Here is a 14,488-nt window from a genome sequence, read left to right as displayed (position 1 = left end):
CAAGAATGTCCAGTTTGACCAATCTTTCAGCTGCCATTTATTTTTTTACCTTTAAAAAACCCCGAGAATAGCCACTATCAGAGACCTACATCCCACCTGGGAAAACGTCAAATTATCCACACTTTGACCTGCAGGACTGAAATATCCTCTCTCCTGCACACACAGCCATAGAGGCAAGCATACCCAGGCCTCTGAGAGCTTCTGCGGATCCCTATCTTGTCGCTCACCTGCTGCCTCTGTCTTCTCACTTGGGCAAACTGAGACAGCATCAGCTGCCGGTCCAGCAACTCCATCGTCTGCTGTCTTTGGATGTCCACTGTGGCCCCCATTCCGACTCTGGCTTCGGCCGTGGGTTCTGAAGATGAGAAGATGGGCTCAAGTGTCCGGGAAAAGAACTTTGCCATCCAGCTGGGAACGTAGAGAACCCGGTGAACTTGAAACATTTTGCTGTTGTAGCAGATGCCTGATATCTGAAAGAGGAAAGTCCAGCTGGGTTGTTTCACTGTAACAATGTTAAAGAACATATTTAACACAGAAATCAATAACCACAAGGTATTTCAGATCGTATTTTTCATCATTTTAGCAGTGTCAGGTGATAACCAAAATCCTACCAAGTTGCTGAATGATAAGCAGTACAAATCAACAAAAATTTATTCAGTAAACAAATTTGTTTTTTTAAAGCTAGAAGAGACAGCAAAATTCTAACCACGTAACACTAAAAGTACTGGTAAAATATTTAAAAAGCAATATTTTCTTTTAAAAAAAGAAGCTACATAAGACCTGGTTATCAAAACACTTTCACACTATACTAGCACTGTGGTTACTCTTATTGGCAGATGGCCATCAAAGAGAGACACTGGCAGAAAACAACTTTAAGGGTGTAATCCAGCCATGTAATACATTGATCAGAAAATAGGGGCGGCTGGTGGTTCAGTTGGTTGAGCGTCTAACTCTTCATTTTGGCTCAGGTCATGATCCTAGGGTCATGGGATCGGGTGCCCGCATGAAGCTCAGTGCTGAGCATGGAGCCTGCTTAAGATTCTCTCTTTCCTCTCTCTCTCTCTCCCTTCCTTTCTCTCTATCCCTCTCCCCAGCTTCTGCGTGTGTTCTTTAAAATAAAATTAAAAAAATTATCAGAAAATAAAGACAATTTAAAATTTACATAGTGTTCTAGTACATTTTTCAAGTACTGATTTTTCTGGTTTTAAAATCCTCGCCAATAGTTAGTAATTAATAATTCTATTTACAGCCAAGCCTACAAAACTCATATCTTTAAGGTAATTCATATGGTAATAGATGTCTAAAGACTCTTGGTTTTCTAGGTTAAGTGAGTATGGCAATTCCTTTGTAAAAAAAAAAAAAAAAAAAATCTTTAGGGGCTCCTGGACAACTCAGTCGGTGAAGTGTCCAACTACGGCTCAGGTCATGATTTCACAGTTTGTGAGTTCAACCCCACGTTGGGCTCTGTGCTGACAGCTCAGAGCCTGGAACCTGCTTCAAATTCTGTCTCCCTCTCTCTCTGTCCCTCCCCTGCTCGTGCTCTGTTTCTCTCTGTCAAAAATAAGTACATATTAAAAAAATTTTAGTGAAAAAAATATTCTGTGAATTTGATTCTTAGGATAAGAGATTATTCACACCAAATTAGAACATAACTGATAATATGCTAATAGGAGAAAAGTACACTTTAATATTTTCTTAATAAAATTTAAATCAAGTAGGCAAGACTTGTTGAGCATCTAGTATACACCAGGCACTGTTCTAGGCACTCAGGGGACAGCAGAAGACAAGGTAAACAAGATCGTACTCTCAAGGAGGTAACAGTGGCCAACATGGAGAACACACAGTAAATGAGCAAACAACAATTCCAGATACGTTCTGTGAAGGAGACAAAATAAAGTGGCTTGGAGAAGGGACCATCTTTAGGTCAGATGTCAGGGAAGCTTTGGAGAAAGTGACATTTGAGCAAATATCTTCAGGATAATGGGATGCCAGTGATTCGAAGAACTGGAGGAAGAACATTTTAGGCAGTGAAAACAGCAAATGTGATGCAGGAGTGAGCCTGGGAACGTCTATTAGAAATCTTAGTGGTGATATCGACCGGGCAGTTAGATAGACAGACCTGGAACTTAGGGGGAAACTTAGCACAGCTAAAGATTTAGAGGTCACAGGCACTGACAGCGGTTAAAGCAATGGGACTAGATGAGATAACAGCAAGGGTGCGGGACGAACAAAAGGGCGAAGAGGACTTAGGATTCAACCCAGCAACATTCTGTGGATGGACAGAGTAGGAGAAGCGAGTGACGTGATCTGAGAAGGGCTTTCAGGGGACAGGAGGAAAACCAGGAGGGCTCAGCATCACTGAAGCAAAGAGAACAGTGGGCTGGGTGGGGGCAGGAGGCCAGACCGCTTCTCCCACAGAGTGAAGTAGTGCCCCATTTCACCCCCGCCTGCCTCTGATCCCTGAGCCTGTCTGAGCTCTGAGCCACCTTGCCAGCATTTGGATTTACCTTTTTTCCCCATATGCCAAGGTATTTTATAATTCCTCAATGTGTTTTAAGATCAGATCTTAAAATCTGGTAAGCCTTATTATGTCTCTTTAAAATTACTTTGGCCATTCTGGATCCTTTCTTTTTTATTTTAAAATATGTTTTTTTATATATATATATAAATATTAAAATTTAAAATGTTTGCTTTTTCGATTCAAAGCCTCAACCATGATTGTGAGTTTGTCTATTTCTCCCTTTATTTCCCTTTTAATGTCTTGTATGTATTTGGAAACTGTTATTAGGCACACATATAATTGACCCTTATCATAACAAAGTATCCCTTTTTGTTTTTAGTAATACTCCTATAGCAACCTACTTTGTCTGATATGAATGTGGCATTTCAGCTTTCTGTTTCCATGATATATCTTTCTTTATCATTTGACTTTCAACCTTTGTGTGTGTGTGTGTTTACAGTGTGTTCTGTAGGTTGTATATAGCAGTTTCTGACTTTTAATTCCAGTCTGACCATTTCTGCCTTTTGATTAGAGTGTTGAACTCTTCATACTTAATGTACTTACTTTGATATATAGTTGGATTTTGCTATTTGGTTTCTATTTGTCTCATCTGTTTTTTGTTGTTTCTCCTTTCCTATTTTTCTTTTGTGTTAAAACAATAGTTTTTAGTACTTCATTTTAATTAATTAATTAATTTTTTTTTTTTAGCAATATCTCACTGCATATTTTTCTTGTGTTTGCTATAGGGATCTTACAGAATCCATCTTTAACTTACCACAATGTGTTTAGAGTTAATATTGAATTACTTCAAGTAAAATATAGGAAACTTGCAAGAGTTTAGTCCCACTTAACATCACCCCTATCCAATGCCACTTTTTTGTCTTATATAGTACACCTATATACTTCATACTATCAATATGGTGTCATTTTTGCTTTATGTAATCATGTTTTTTACAGAAATTAGGTAAAATAATAAAAATCCACAGCTTTTGCCTCTATTTAAAGAGATCACAATTTAGCAGAGGTTCTTAATTTGCAGAGTAGGGGAGTAATCGATTCTTTCAAGGAACTGACGAAAGCTAAAGATTTTCACTCTCTTGCCCATGTCTATGCCTGCCCCCCACCATCATGGAAACACTCACCAAAATTGTGTGTTCAGTTTTAGTAAGACCATCCTGTGAACAATTAGGATAATTTATAACCCATTAATAAATAAGTATACTACTGTAAATTCTGGCAGGGATAAAACAGGGCTTTTGTGCTCATTTGCTTAAATTTCATCGGAAGGGTTCGCTTCCTATTTGAATGTGTGCTCTGGAAGAGGAAGAAATGTGGTTGGTTTTGATCCGTTTGACCACTGTACCTAGAACAGTGTCTGGCACATAGTAAGAATCGTTTAAGTATTTGCTGAGAGAATGGCTCTACAAAAATAAATACGTTATTTTAGATTCACCTGTCTATGCCTCTGGTACACCAGTATGACCTCAAGTTGTCAAATAAATAAAATGCTATTCATAAATGTTTTAGCTATTCATAAAGGATTAAAATATGAAGAGCTCAGGCAGTTTAGTTTCCTATTAATATTTGATAATCACCACCCTTTTCTACGACAAGATGGGGAAGTTAAGAACACCTGCATTAAATTCTCTCTAAGTTATATACCTCATTACTACCATGAGCTTTCAGAGTGTATTATTATTACACCACATTTAGACATTACTTTTTTTAATGTTTACTTATTTTGAGAGAGAGCGTGGGCACTTAAGCACGAGAGGGGCAGAGAGAGAGGGGGACAGAGGATCTGAAGCAGGCTCCAGGCTCTGAGCTGACAGCACAGAGCCCGATGTAGGGCTTGAACCCACGAACTGTGAGATCATGACCTGAGCTGAAGTTGGACACCAACTGAGACACCCAGGTGCCCCTTTACACATTACTTTTAACTTTAATTTTCATAATCGCATAAACCTATCACATACTGGGACTTCTGAATGAGAGTTTTCTCGAAACACACAGTTTGTGGGGGGAAAAAAAGACAAAGAGGCTTTAAAAATAGACCAGATGCTCAAATTTGCATGTCGAGAGGCCAGGGGAAACACTAACAGAGGGGCTCCGGTTAGGCCCTCAGAGTGGGAAGCCCAAGATCAAGCTGACAGGCCCAATGACAAGGGACAAAGCAGTAGCACTGGTCTCGGGAAGGCCGGGACTGAGGTCCAGGATGACCAGATATGGAACAAGTGGCTTGGTCCTGGGAAGGCCAGCTAGAGCCAGAATCAGAGCATTCAAGCCACAGGAATCAGGAATCCTGGCCCAGGAAAAGAAACCCAGAGGTCAGGAGAGCATTCTAGGCCACGTGCAGTTGAAAGCACAGACCAAAGAGCCAGGCCACAGCCCTGGATTAGTGCTAGGAGCTCCCCATAAGCTAACAGAAGCTATTACCTCATAAATCTAACTGAGAATGTAAAACTCAGGCAATGCTTTTCTTTTAGGCCATTAGTAAACATGGGCATCAATTACACTTATGCTGATTTTTCAGGTTAGTAGTCCTTTTAGAAAGGGAACCATGAAATAATGCTCATCAGGCAAATAAAGAATTTAATTTGCCGGGCATACAGTAGGTGAAACCCTCTTGATCATAGACAGTAAACCTCAAGTGTCCTCTGGTCCTGCTCAATATTAGCATGAAACCACAGCCGACAAAGGTGAGAAACCATGACTGGGCAAGGACACCCACCCAGGTGTTTAATGATCTCTTTCTGCAGGCAGCTGTGGCTGAACAGAAACCTACACAGCAAACTGCACCTTGGGGTCCTGTGAGCCATGGTCCCAACATTCAGAAACCTATCCTCTAATGGGACAATAGGATAAACACCAGGAGCTGCTCTTCTGGGGAGAAAGCGCTGCATTCACAAGACAGGGACGAACCAAGGGAACAAACGTCCCTTGGCACAGGGACCCTGTCATACGGACTTCATATGCACTCAGGTCCTAAAGAAACCAGACTGACTGAGGTTTTTCATCCAGCATTTATTCTCTCAACACATACTTAACATTTACAATGTGCCAGGCTGGTTCTAAATGCTGGGATACAGCAGGGAGCAAAACAAAGAAAATCTTTTCTCTTAACAGAACTTACATCTACCTATTCCCTTTCTTCATTAAAAGAAACAAAGGAGGAAACTTTGGAATTACTTTTTTTTTAACCCAAAGAATATGTATGCAAATTAGAATTGCCTAAAGTTATTTCTGCCATTTGTGATTAATTATGAAATGATTATTCTTTTCATAACAGACTGAATCATGGGACTTTCGCATTTATTGAAAGAGTCTTGCAATCTTGCTCTTTGTCAAGTGCAAAAATGATTCAGATGAACTTCTTGTAGCTTTCCTCTCTTTTAATATCACTTAAAAAAATTTTTTTTTAATGTTTATTTATTTTTGAGACAGAGAGAGACAGAGCATGAACACGGGAGGGGCAGAGAGAGAGGGAGACACAGAATGTGAAGCAGGCTCCAGGCTCTGAGCTGTCAGCACAGAGCCTGACGTGGGGCTCGAACTCACGGACCGTGAGATCATGACCTAAGTCAAAATCGGACGCTTAACCGACCAAGCCACCCAGGCGCCCCTAATATCACTTTCAAGTATCTGATTAAAGCACTGGGTATCCTGATTCTTGGGGAGTTAAACTGGAAAAGGGATGGAATTAGATTGATCACAGAATTTTTCTTTTCTTTTCTGTTCTTTGCTTTGAGGAAAGAGGGGAAAGGGACAGAGGGAGAGAGAGAATCCCAAGCAGGCTCCACCCTCAGCATGGAGAGCACAACGCAGGGCTCAATCCGACAACTCTGGGATCGTGACCCAAGCCAAAATCAAGAGTTGGATGCTCAACTGACTGAGCCACCCAGGTGCCCCACAGATTGTTTCTAAATAAACTGTCTTAGGAGGCTGCTCTAAACTTCTCCTTTTGGAAAACCACAAATAACAATGCTTATATACAGAAGTTTATTCTCCTTCATGTTATAAAAGCTCTAACTAACTTAACTGCATTCCAGGCAGCAGAGGGAAGAAAATGAGGGAGGACAGAAGGACAAACGCTACTTTAAGGAGCCTTTCCAGAAGTCCCACCAACATGTGGGTTTACAGCTCACTGGCCAGGATGCCAGGATTTAATGTGATGGCGATACCCAGACGCAATGGAAACTGGGAAATGTGATATTTTATTTAGTTGGAGGCAATATTGACCCAAATGAGATGAAGGTTCTGCTACTAAGGAAAAAGTATGTCAGGAGACGAGCGTCTTCAGCACATGGGAAAAGCTTAATCAGGTATATTAACATAAATCCCTTTCAATACTCCTTTTAACAAGGATATCATCCCCCTTTAAAATTACATTCACTTTCATAAACTGATTTAAGAAAATAAAGAGAAAAGAGACTTATATTGAAACTTGTTTCCTAAATAAACTAAAAATGAATGTGAAGATGTAGGACGAATTATGCGTTTACAGATATAGACTCAATGGTGAAAAACACAATGCTTTCTAAGGCAAGAACAAGACAAGGATATCCATTCACCACTTTTATTTAACACTGTATCAGAGGTCTTAGCTAATGCAGTAAGAAAAAAAAATAGGCACAGAATGGAAAGGAAGAAGTAAAACATATAAACAAAATGTATTTCTTAATGACATGATCATGTATGTAGAAAACTCTAAGGAATCCATTGAAAAGCTACCAGAAATAATAAATTTAGCAAAACTGCAGGATACAATAGCAATATATAGAAATCAATTGCATTTCTATATACCAGCAACAAATAATTAGAAAAGAAGTTATAAAAACAACTCCATTTAAAATAGTATCAAAACCCACAAATACTTAGGAATACATTTACTAAAAGAAGTGCAGGGCCTATATATACTGAAAATTTAAAAACTGTAATGGGGACTTAAAGGCTTGCTAAATAAATGTAGAAATATACCATATTCATGGATTGGAAGACCCAATATTGTTGAAATGTTTATATTAGTTATTTATTGCTGAATAACAAATTGCCCAAAACTTAGTGGCTTAAAAACAATAAGCAGTCGTTATACACACAGTATATATGGGTCAGAAATCTGAGGGCAGATTCATTAGGTGACTGTGGTTCAAGATCTCTCACAAGGCTGTAGCTAAGATGTTAGACTACCTGTGCTCATATGATGACTGGACATGAAGGATCAGCTTCCATGGTAGCTCAAAAACACAACTGGCAAGTTAGTGCTGATTGCTGGCAGGAGGCCACAGTTCTTTGCCATGTGGACCTGTCCATATTGCTGCTTCAGTGTCCTTGGGACATGGCAGCTGGCTTCCCCCAGAGCAAATAATCTGAGGGAGCAAGACAGAAGCATCTGTGTCTTTTATGACCTGTTCTTTGGAGTCACACACCATCATTTCTGCCTTAGTGAACTGTTAAGTACAGGCCACACTCTAGGAGAGGGGAATTAAACTCCATTTCTTGAATTCTGAAAGGATTTGTGGGCACATTTTCAAATAATCTCAATAGCAATTCTCCCCAACTAATCTATAGTTTCAGTGAAATCTCAAACAAAATCTTAATTTGTTTTTGAAATCTTAATTTCTTTTTTTTTAAAGAAATTATAAGCTGATTTAAAAATGCATATGGAAAGTAAACATTCCAAAAACAGCTAAACAAGTTTTGAAAAAGAACAGCACTGGAAGACCGACATTATGTGATTTCAACTTAACATAAAGCAAAATTACTCAAGACAGTATGGTACTATGACATATGACAATATTGGCGTAAAGATATGCATATAAATCACTGGGACAGAAAAGAAACTCAAGAAAGAGACCCACACTGGTTAACTGATTTTCAACAAAGGTGCCAAGGTAATGCAAAGGAGCAAACAGTCTCTTCAACAAATGGTGATGGAATGATACTAGATAACTGTATGGAAGAAAATATACCTCAGCTCTTACTTCACAAGAATTACACTCAAATGGGATCACAAACCTAAATGCAACAGCAGAAAGTATAAATTCTAGAAGAAAATATCGAATAAAAATCTTTGTGGAATTGGATTAGCACAGATTTCTTAAATAAGGCACCAAAGGCTCAAACTATTTTAAAATTGAAACACTGAATTAAATCAAGATTAAAAACTTTTGCTCACTGAAAGACATAATTCAGGAAACAAAGAGGCAAGCCACAGACTGGGATAAAATTTTTACAAAATATATCCAACAAAGGGCTTATGTCCAGAATATAAAAAGAATCCTTTTAACTACTATAAGACAAATGTAACCCAGTGAAAAAGTGTGTAAAATATTTGAACAGATACCCCACAAAGGAAGATACACAAATGGCCAGCAGGCAGAAGATGTTCAAACCATTAGTCATTAGAGAAATGAAAATTAAAACCCAAGGTATCACTACATGCCAACTAGAATGGCTAAAGTTAAAAGAGCTGACAAAACCAAATGCTAGCAAGGATGTGGAGCAACTGGAACTCTCACGTATTGATGGTGGAAATGGACAACAGACAGCCACGGTAAATCATATTGTACTACTTTATAATGTTTAACATACATTTATCACATGACTCAGCAATTCTCCTCCCAGATATTCACTCAAGAGAAGTGGAAACATGTCCAACACAGCATTATTCCTAACAACTCAAACCTGGAAGCAATCCAAATGTCTATCAACTGGTGAATGGGCAAACTGTGGTACAACCATACCACAGGTTAATACAGTAACAAGGACTGAGAGTAATAAGACCAATCTTAAAAACATCATGTTACCTGAAAGAAGTAAAATACAAAAGAGTTCACACTGTACAATTCCAATTATATGAAATTTTAGAAAAGGCAAAACTAAAATGACATAAAGAATATGAGTGGTTACCTGGGCATGGCAGTTGGTAAGAGGACAGAGAGCAAAAGCAAAAGAAATGAAAAAATGATCAAGGTGAGGGGGCTGTTTTCTACCTTGATGGTAGTGTTCGTTACCTGACCATATATAATTATCTTGATTGTTACACGGCTGTATACAATTACCAAAATTCACCAAAATTTACACTTAAAACTGAATTTTATTGTATATAAATAACACTTTAATAAAAGTTTTGGAGAAAAAGAAGTTTTCATAAGAAAGTGAATGTGAAGATCTAGAAAGATCTAGACATTTCTAGATACATTAATCTTCTTTTCAATTTTATAAGAGGTGGGACGTTGGTAAACTAAAAACAATCTTCAGCAACAAAAACTTCTGATATATTGAAAATGTTCCCAGCTAACATGAACTAACAGAACTTTTTGGGAGTAAGCTATGCCACTGTTTATAATTAATAAATTCAAAATCACATGCATTGATTTTACCATAGTCCTTTCCCACAGGCTATCATTAGGATAGAAGAGAAATATCAACACAATCAGTCCCAAAAAGGAAGGAACATTGGACACTTCTATTTAAAAAAAGCAACCAAGAAACAGTTTAAAGAGATAATCAAAAGTGATTGAAGGGTTTCCATCTGTTGATAGGAAAACAATGAGAAGACTGTGGGAAACTGCTCTGTGCTGCAACTGACATGATAATCTACCAGTAATCATCTAAAATTGACAAGTACGGGTGTTTTCTTGGTAACCTCGTCCTTATCTTCATTTCTTTCTCCTTTGACCAGTAGCACTTCATTATACACATGCACGCGCACACACATACACACACATATTTAAAATATATATATTTAAAATATACACGTGCATATCTATTTAATTTTTTTTAATGTTTGTTTATTTTTTGAAAGAGAGAGAGCGTGAGTGGGGGAGGGGCATAGAGAGAGAGAGAGAGAGGGAGACACAGAATCCGAAGCAGGCTCCAGTCTCCGAGCTGTCAGCACAAAGCCGCTGATGCAGGGCGCAAACTCACGAACCGTGAGATCATGACCTGAGTCAAAGTTGGGCGCTTAATCCACTGAGCCACCCAGGCACCCCAATATATATACATATATATATGTTTAAATGTTTATTTATTTATTAAAGTTTATTTATTTTTGGGGAGAGAGAGAGAGAGAGAGAGAGCGCGCATGAGCGGGCCTGGGGCATACAGAGTGGGAGAGAGAGAGAATCCTAAGCAGGCTCCACACTGCCAGTGCTGAGCCCCCTATGGCGCTCAAACTCATGAACCGACGAGATGATGACCTGAGCTAAAATCAGGAGTTGAATGCTCAACTGAGTCACCCAGGTGCCTCCAGGTTAATATATTTTAAATTATCCTTTCAGCTTTTTCAAAGCCTTTTAAATTTCATTTTCTTGTACATGACAATGCCAGAAACACAAAGCAAGGAACTATTTGTTGAAAGGTGGGGTTTCAGCTGTAATTTTTTTTTTTTTTTTTTTAGTATTTCTTTGAGAGGGAGGTGCAGAAAGTGAGGGAGAGAGAGAATCACAAGTAGGCTCATGCTCAGTGTGGAGCCTGATGTGGGGCTTGATCTACAACTGTGAGATCATGACCTAAGCCGATATCAAGAGCTGGACACCCGGGGAGCCTGGGTGGCTTAGTTGGTTAAGTGTCCGATTCTGCTCAGGTCATGATCTCATGGTTCTGGAGTTCAAGCCCCGTACTGGGCTCTGTGCTATCAGCTGGGAGCCTGCAGCCTGCTTCAGATTCTGTGTCTCCCTCTCTCTCTGCCCCTCCCTACTCATGCTCTGTCAGTCTCTCTCTCTCAAAAATCAACATTAAAAAAAAAACAAAAAACAGAAAAGGGTCTGACACTCAACTGACTGAGCCACCCAGGTGCCCCTGAGCTACACCTTTAACCCATTATATGGACAACCAGTTAAATATCTTAATCCTAGAAGAACAAGTATAGCAATAGGCTGGATTCTTTTTTTTTTTTTTTAATTTTTTTTTTTTTTATTACGTTTCTTTATTTTTGAGAGGCAGAGAGAGACAGAGCTTGAGCAGGGGAGGGGCAGAGAGAGAGGGAGACACAGAATCCGAAGCAGGCTCCAGGCTCTGAGCTGTCAGCCCAGAGCCTGACGTGGGGCTTGACAAAACAGGAGATCATGACCTGAGCTGAAGTTGGACACTCAACTGACTGAGCCACCTAGGCGCCCCTGCTGGGTTCTTCACATCAGGATAGTAGGGGCTGCCAATGGGATAAGCCCACAAAATTCACAACAAAGGTTACAGAAAGTTGTTGACATGTGTCTTTCAGCACTGCTGGGTACTTTTAAAATTTCTTTATATCCAGGATCTCCCTCCTGATTCATGTCTACAACTGACAATGACCAGGGCCCCATGTTAGTGGTGTAGTCTAGGGAGGATCTAACAGTAACTTTGTGCATGTCTTGTGGTTGAAACTGAAATAGATGAGAGCCCTGAAAGGAGCAATGGGAGGCACTGGACCCACTGGACTAGGACAAAACGTCTGGCCGTTGGTCCTGGCACTACCACACATCAGTTGTGCAGTCAGAACTTCAGCTGCCCCATCTCTGAAATCTTTGATTTCCCATTTGGGAAGCCCGGTTTCTCCACCACTGCAGAGCTTGTGTTAACAACTTAGTATGGTAGTACACACTGAAAGCACCCTGACAGTCACAAAGCATTACAAAGTAATGCTTCGTAGCACAGAAACTATTTTGTGAATTCTGTGAATAGTGAATTTTGAAACTCAATAATTATTTATAGATTATTTTGGGATTATAAAGAATACTGTCTAATTCCTAAACTGAAAGACAAGATGACTCAGAAAAAGCTTCAAGGTCAGGACCTAAATGAGTGAGATTTTGCTCGGAAAAGAAGGGACCTAAGGGTGAAAGGAGGGATATAGTTGGAAGAAACTGCATGTGGTTATATAAATCTACCTCTTAGGAGCACAGACACTGAAGCTAGACTACCTGCATTTGAACTCTGTCTTCACTACTTATTAGCTTGTATTCTTAACAAGTTACTTAATCCTCTGTGCCTTTGTTTGTTTCATCTATAAAATGGGGATAACAGTCCCTATTTCATCAGGTTTTTATAAATGCTAATTAAGATAATATTTATAGGGGCGCCTGGGTGGCTCAGTCGGTTAAGCGTCTGACTTCAGCTCAGGTCACGATCTCGTGGTTCGTGAGTTCAATCCTCACATTGGGCTCTCTGCTGATAGCTCAGAGCCTGGAGCCTGCTTCAGATTCTGTGTCTCCCTCTCTCTCTGCTCCTCCCACCACTCACTCACTGTTTCTGTCAAAAACAAATAAACATCAAACAAAAAATATATAATATTTATAAAGTGCTTGGAAAAGAGCTGTATTAGTCTGCTTTCTCTAGGCTGTCTATGCTGTGGGAACAGACCATCCCAAATTTCAGCAGCTTACAGCAAACATTTATTTTTCACTCATTTTATATGTCGGCACAGCCATGCTCCATGTGTCCCCTTCATTCTGAGGTTTAGGCTGAAGGAGTAGCTTCTGTCTGGCACGTGCTTTTCTCATGGCAAAGGGAACAGAGGAATGGTGGAGCTGTGCAGTGGTTCTCAGAACTTCTGCTTGAGAAGCATGCATCACTTCTGCTCACAGTTTAGTGGCTAACCTGAGTCACAGAGTAGAGGCTGATGTTGACAGAGCACGGGGAGGCCCCGCAGGGCGGCCCCCACTAGAGAAGGGCAGCACATACTTCGAGCAAGCAAAAGTATCTGAAGAAATAACATAATATCCTACAAGCGCATGGTATGAAGTAAAGAATAAGTGACGACTTAATGGCACAGAATCCCAAGATAGGACAAGATGTTCGGGAAGAGTCAAACTTAGCCAGTTTCTCTGAAATATATGGCACATAGGGGACAGACTGGTATGTGAGGCCAAATTTTGAAAGGAGGCTGGGTGTTTGCCTACAGGTGAAAGATAAAGTGCAGCAATAAAAATTTAACACCTGTATTTTATAAGCACTTCTGTGACAGCTTTATCAAGACACTGGTGATAATAAGTTCATTGATTCTACACTGAGCATGTAAAAATCAAGCCTACTGGACATTCCCTGTCTAACAGGACCTTCGTACTGTCAGCCTTGAACTCAGTGACAACTGTCACGCCATGGTAGAGGACAAAAGGGTTCTTTCAGTAGGTCCTGGCTACATGCAGTCAGGATGGGTGAGAGGGGCAGAGAGAGGAAGGGGAGGAAAGGGGGCTAAAGGACGAGGAACAAATGAATCCGTACGAGAGAGACAACGTGTGCTTGTGATGTGCGATACGCCGATAAGCACTCCATTTGGTGTTGGGATTATAAGCACCATGTTAACTGCAAGAAGGTGAAGGCACCCTGTACGTCTGGATGTTCCTGGGAAGTCACTACCGTCTTACACTTCTACACATGGCCCTTCCACAAGCCCAGCCAACTTCCCAGCTCTATCCAGCCTTGACTTCTCTCTGCTGGGTCTGCCCTCAGTTCAATGAACTGAAAACCTCAGGCATCAGGTGAGTTTTCGGACCCACTCTATTGTACCATTCTTTGGTCAATCCAGAGAAGAAACAGAAGGGAAGAAAGAAAAAAAGGAAGCATGAAGAGAAGAAAAAGACACGAAAAGGAGGAAAAGGAACAGAGGACCCAACATACCATTCTCATTCACCAGGGAGTAGTCAGGGCTCCAAACTTAACTCCAAAGAGTTTAGATCTCCACAGACTATGCTAGTTCCATAAGCTTTCCCCTTAATGTTATACCATGACTTGGAAAGCCAATCAACATAAGGTTCTGGGGACGCTTCACTGGCTCAGTTGGTTAAGCATTCAACTCTTCATTTTGGCTCAGGTCATGATCTCACATTTGTGGGATCGAGTGCTGCGTCACTGCTTGGGATTCTCTCTCTCTCTCTCTCTCTCTCTCTCTCTCTCACTCTCTCTCAAATAAGTAAATAAACATTGTTTTTTAAAAAATCCATAAGGTTCTGTCTGATGCTTTTTCTTTTTCAGCTACCATAAGACAATGTCTTATATTTTTTCTTTAAA

At 40.0% G+C, this 14,488-nt stretch overlaps 1 protein-coding gene across 2 annotated transcripts in view; it reads right to left on the bottom strand.

Annotated features, from left to right (window-relative positions):
- Positions 1-14,488, bottom strand: part of UBAC2 (UBA domain containing 2) — a 167,125-nt gene that overhangs the window by 35,297 nt on the left and 117,340 nt on the right. For both annotated transcript variants that reach the window (XM_042979639.1, XM_007098408.3), the window contains exon 7: positions 228-470. In XM_042979639.1, the coding sequence (XP_042835573.1) occupies positions 228-470 (243 nt within the window). The remainder of the gene's footprint in view (positions 1-227; positions 471-14,488) is intronic.

This window comes from Panthera tigris, chromosome A1, assembly GCF_018350195.1.
Source record: "Panthera tigris isolate Pti1 chromosome A1, P.tigris_Pti1_mat1.1, whole genome shotgun sequence".
NCBI classification, from domain to species: Eukaryota; Metazoa; Chordata; class Mammalia; order Carnivora; family Felidae; genus Panthera; species Panthera tigris.
The sequence above is the reverse complement of the archived record's forward strand: the minus strand, read 5'-3'. Positions and strand labels throughout refer to the sequence as shown.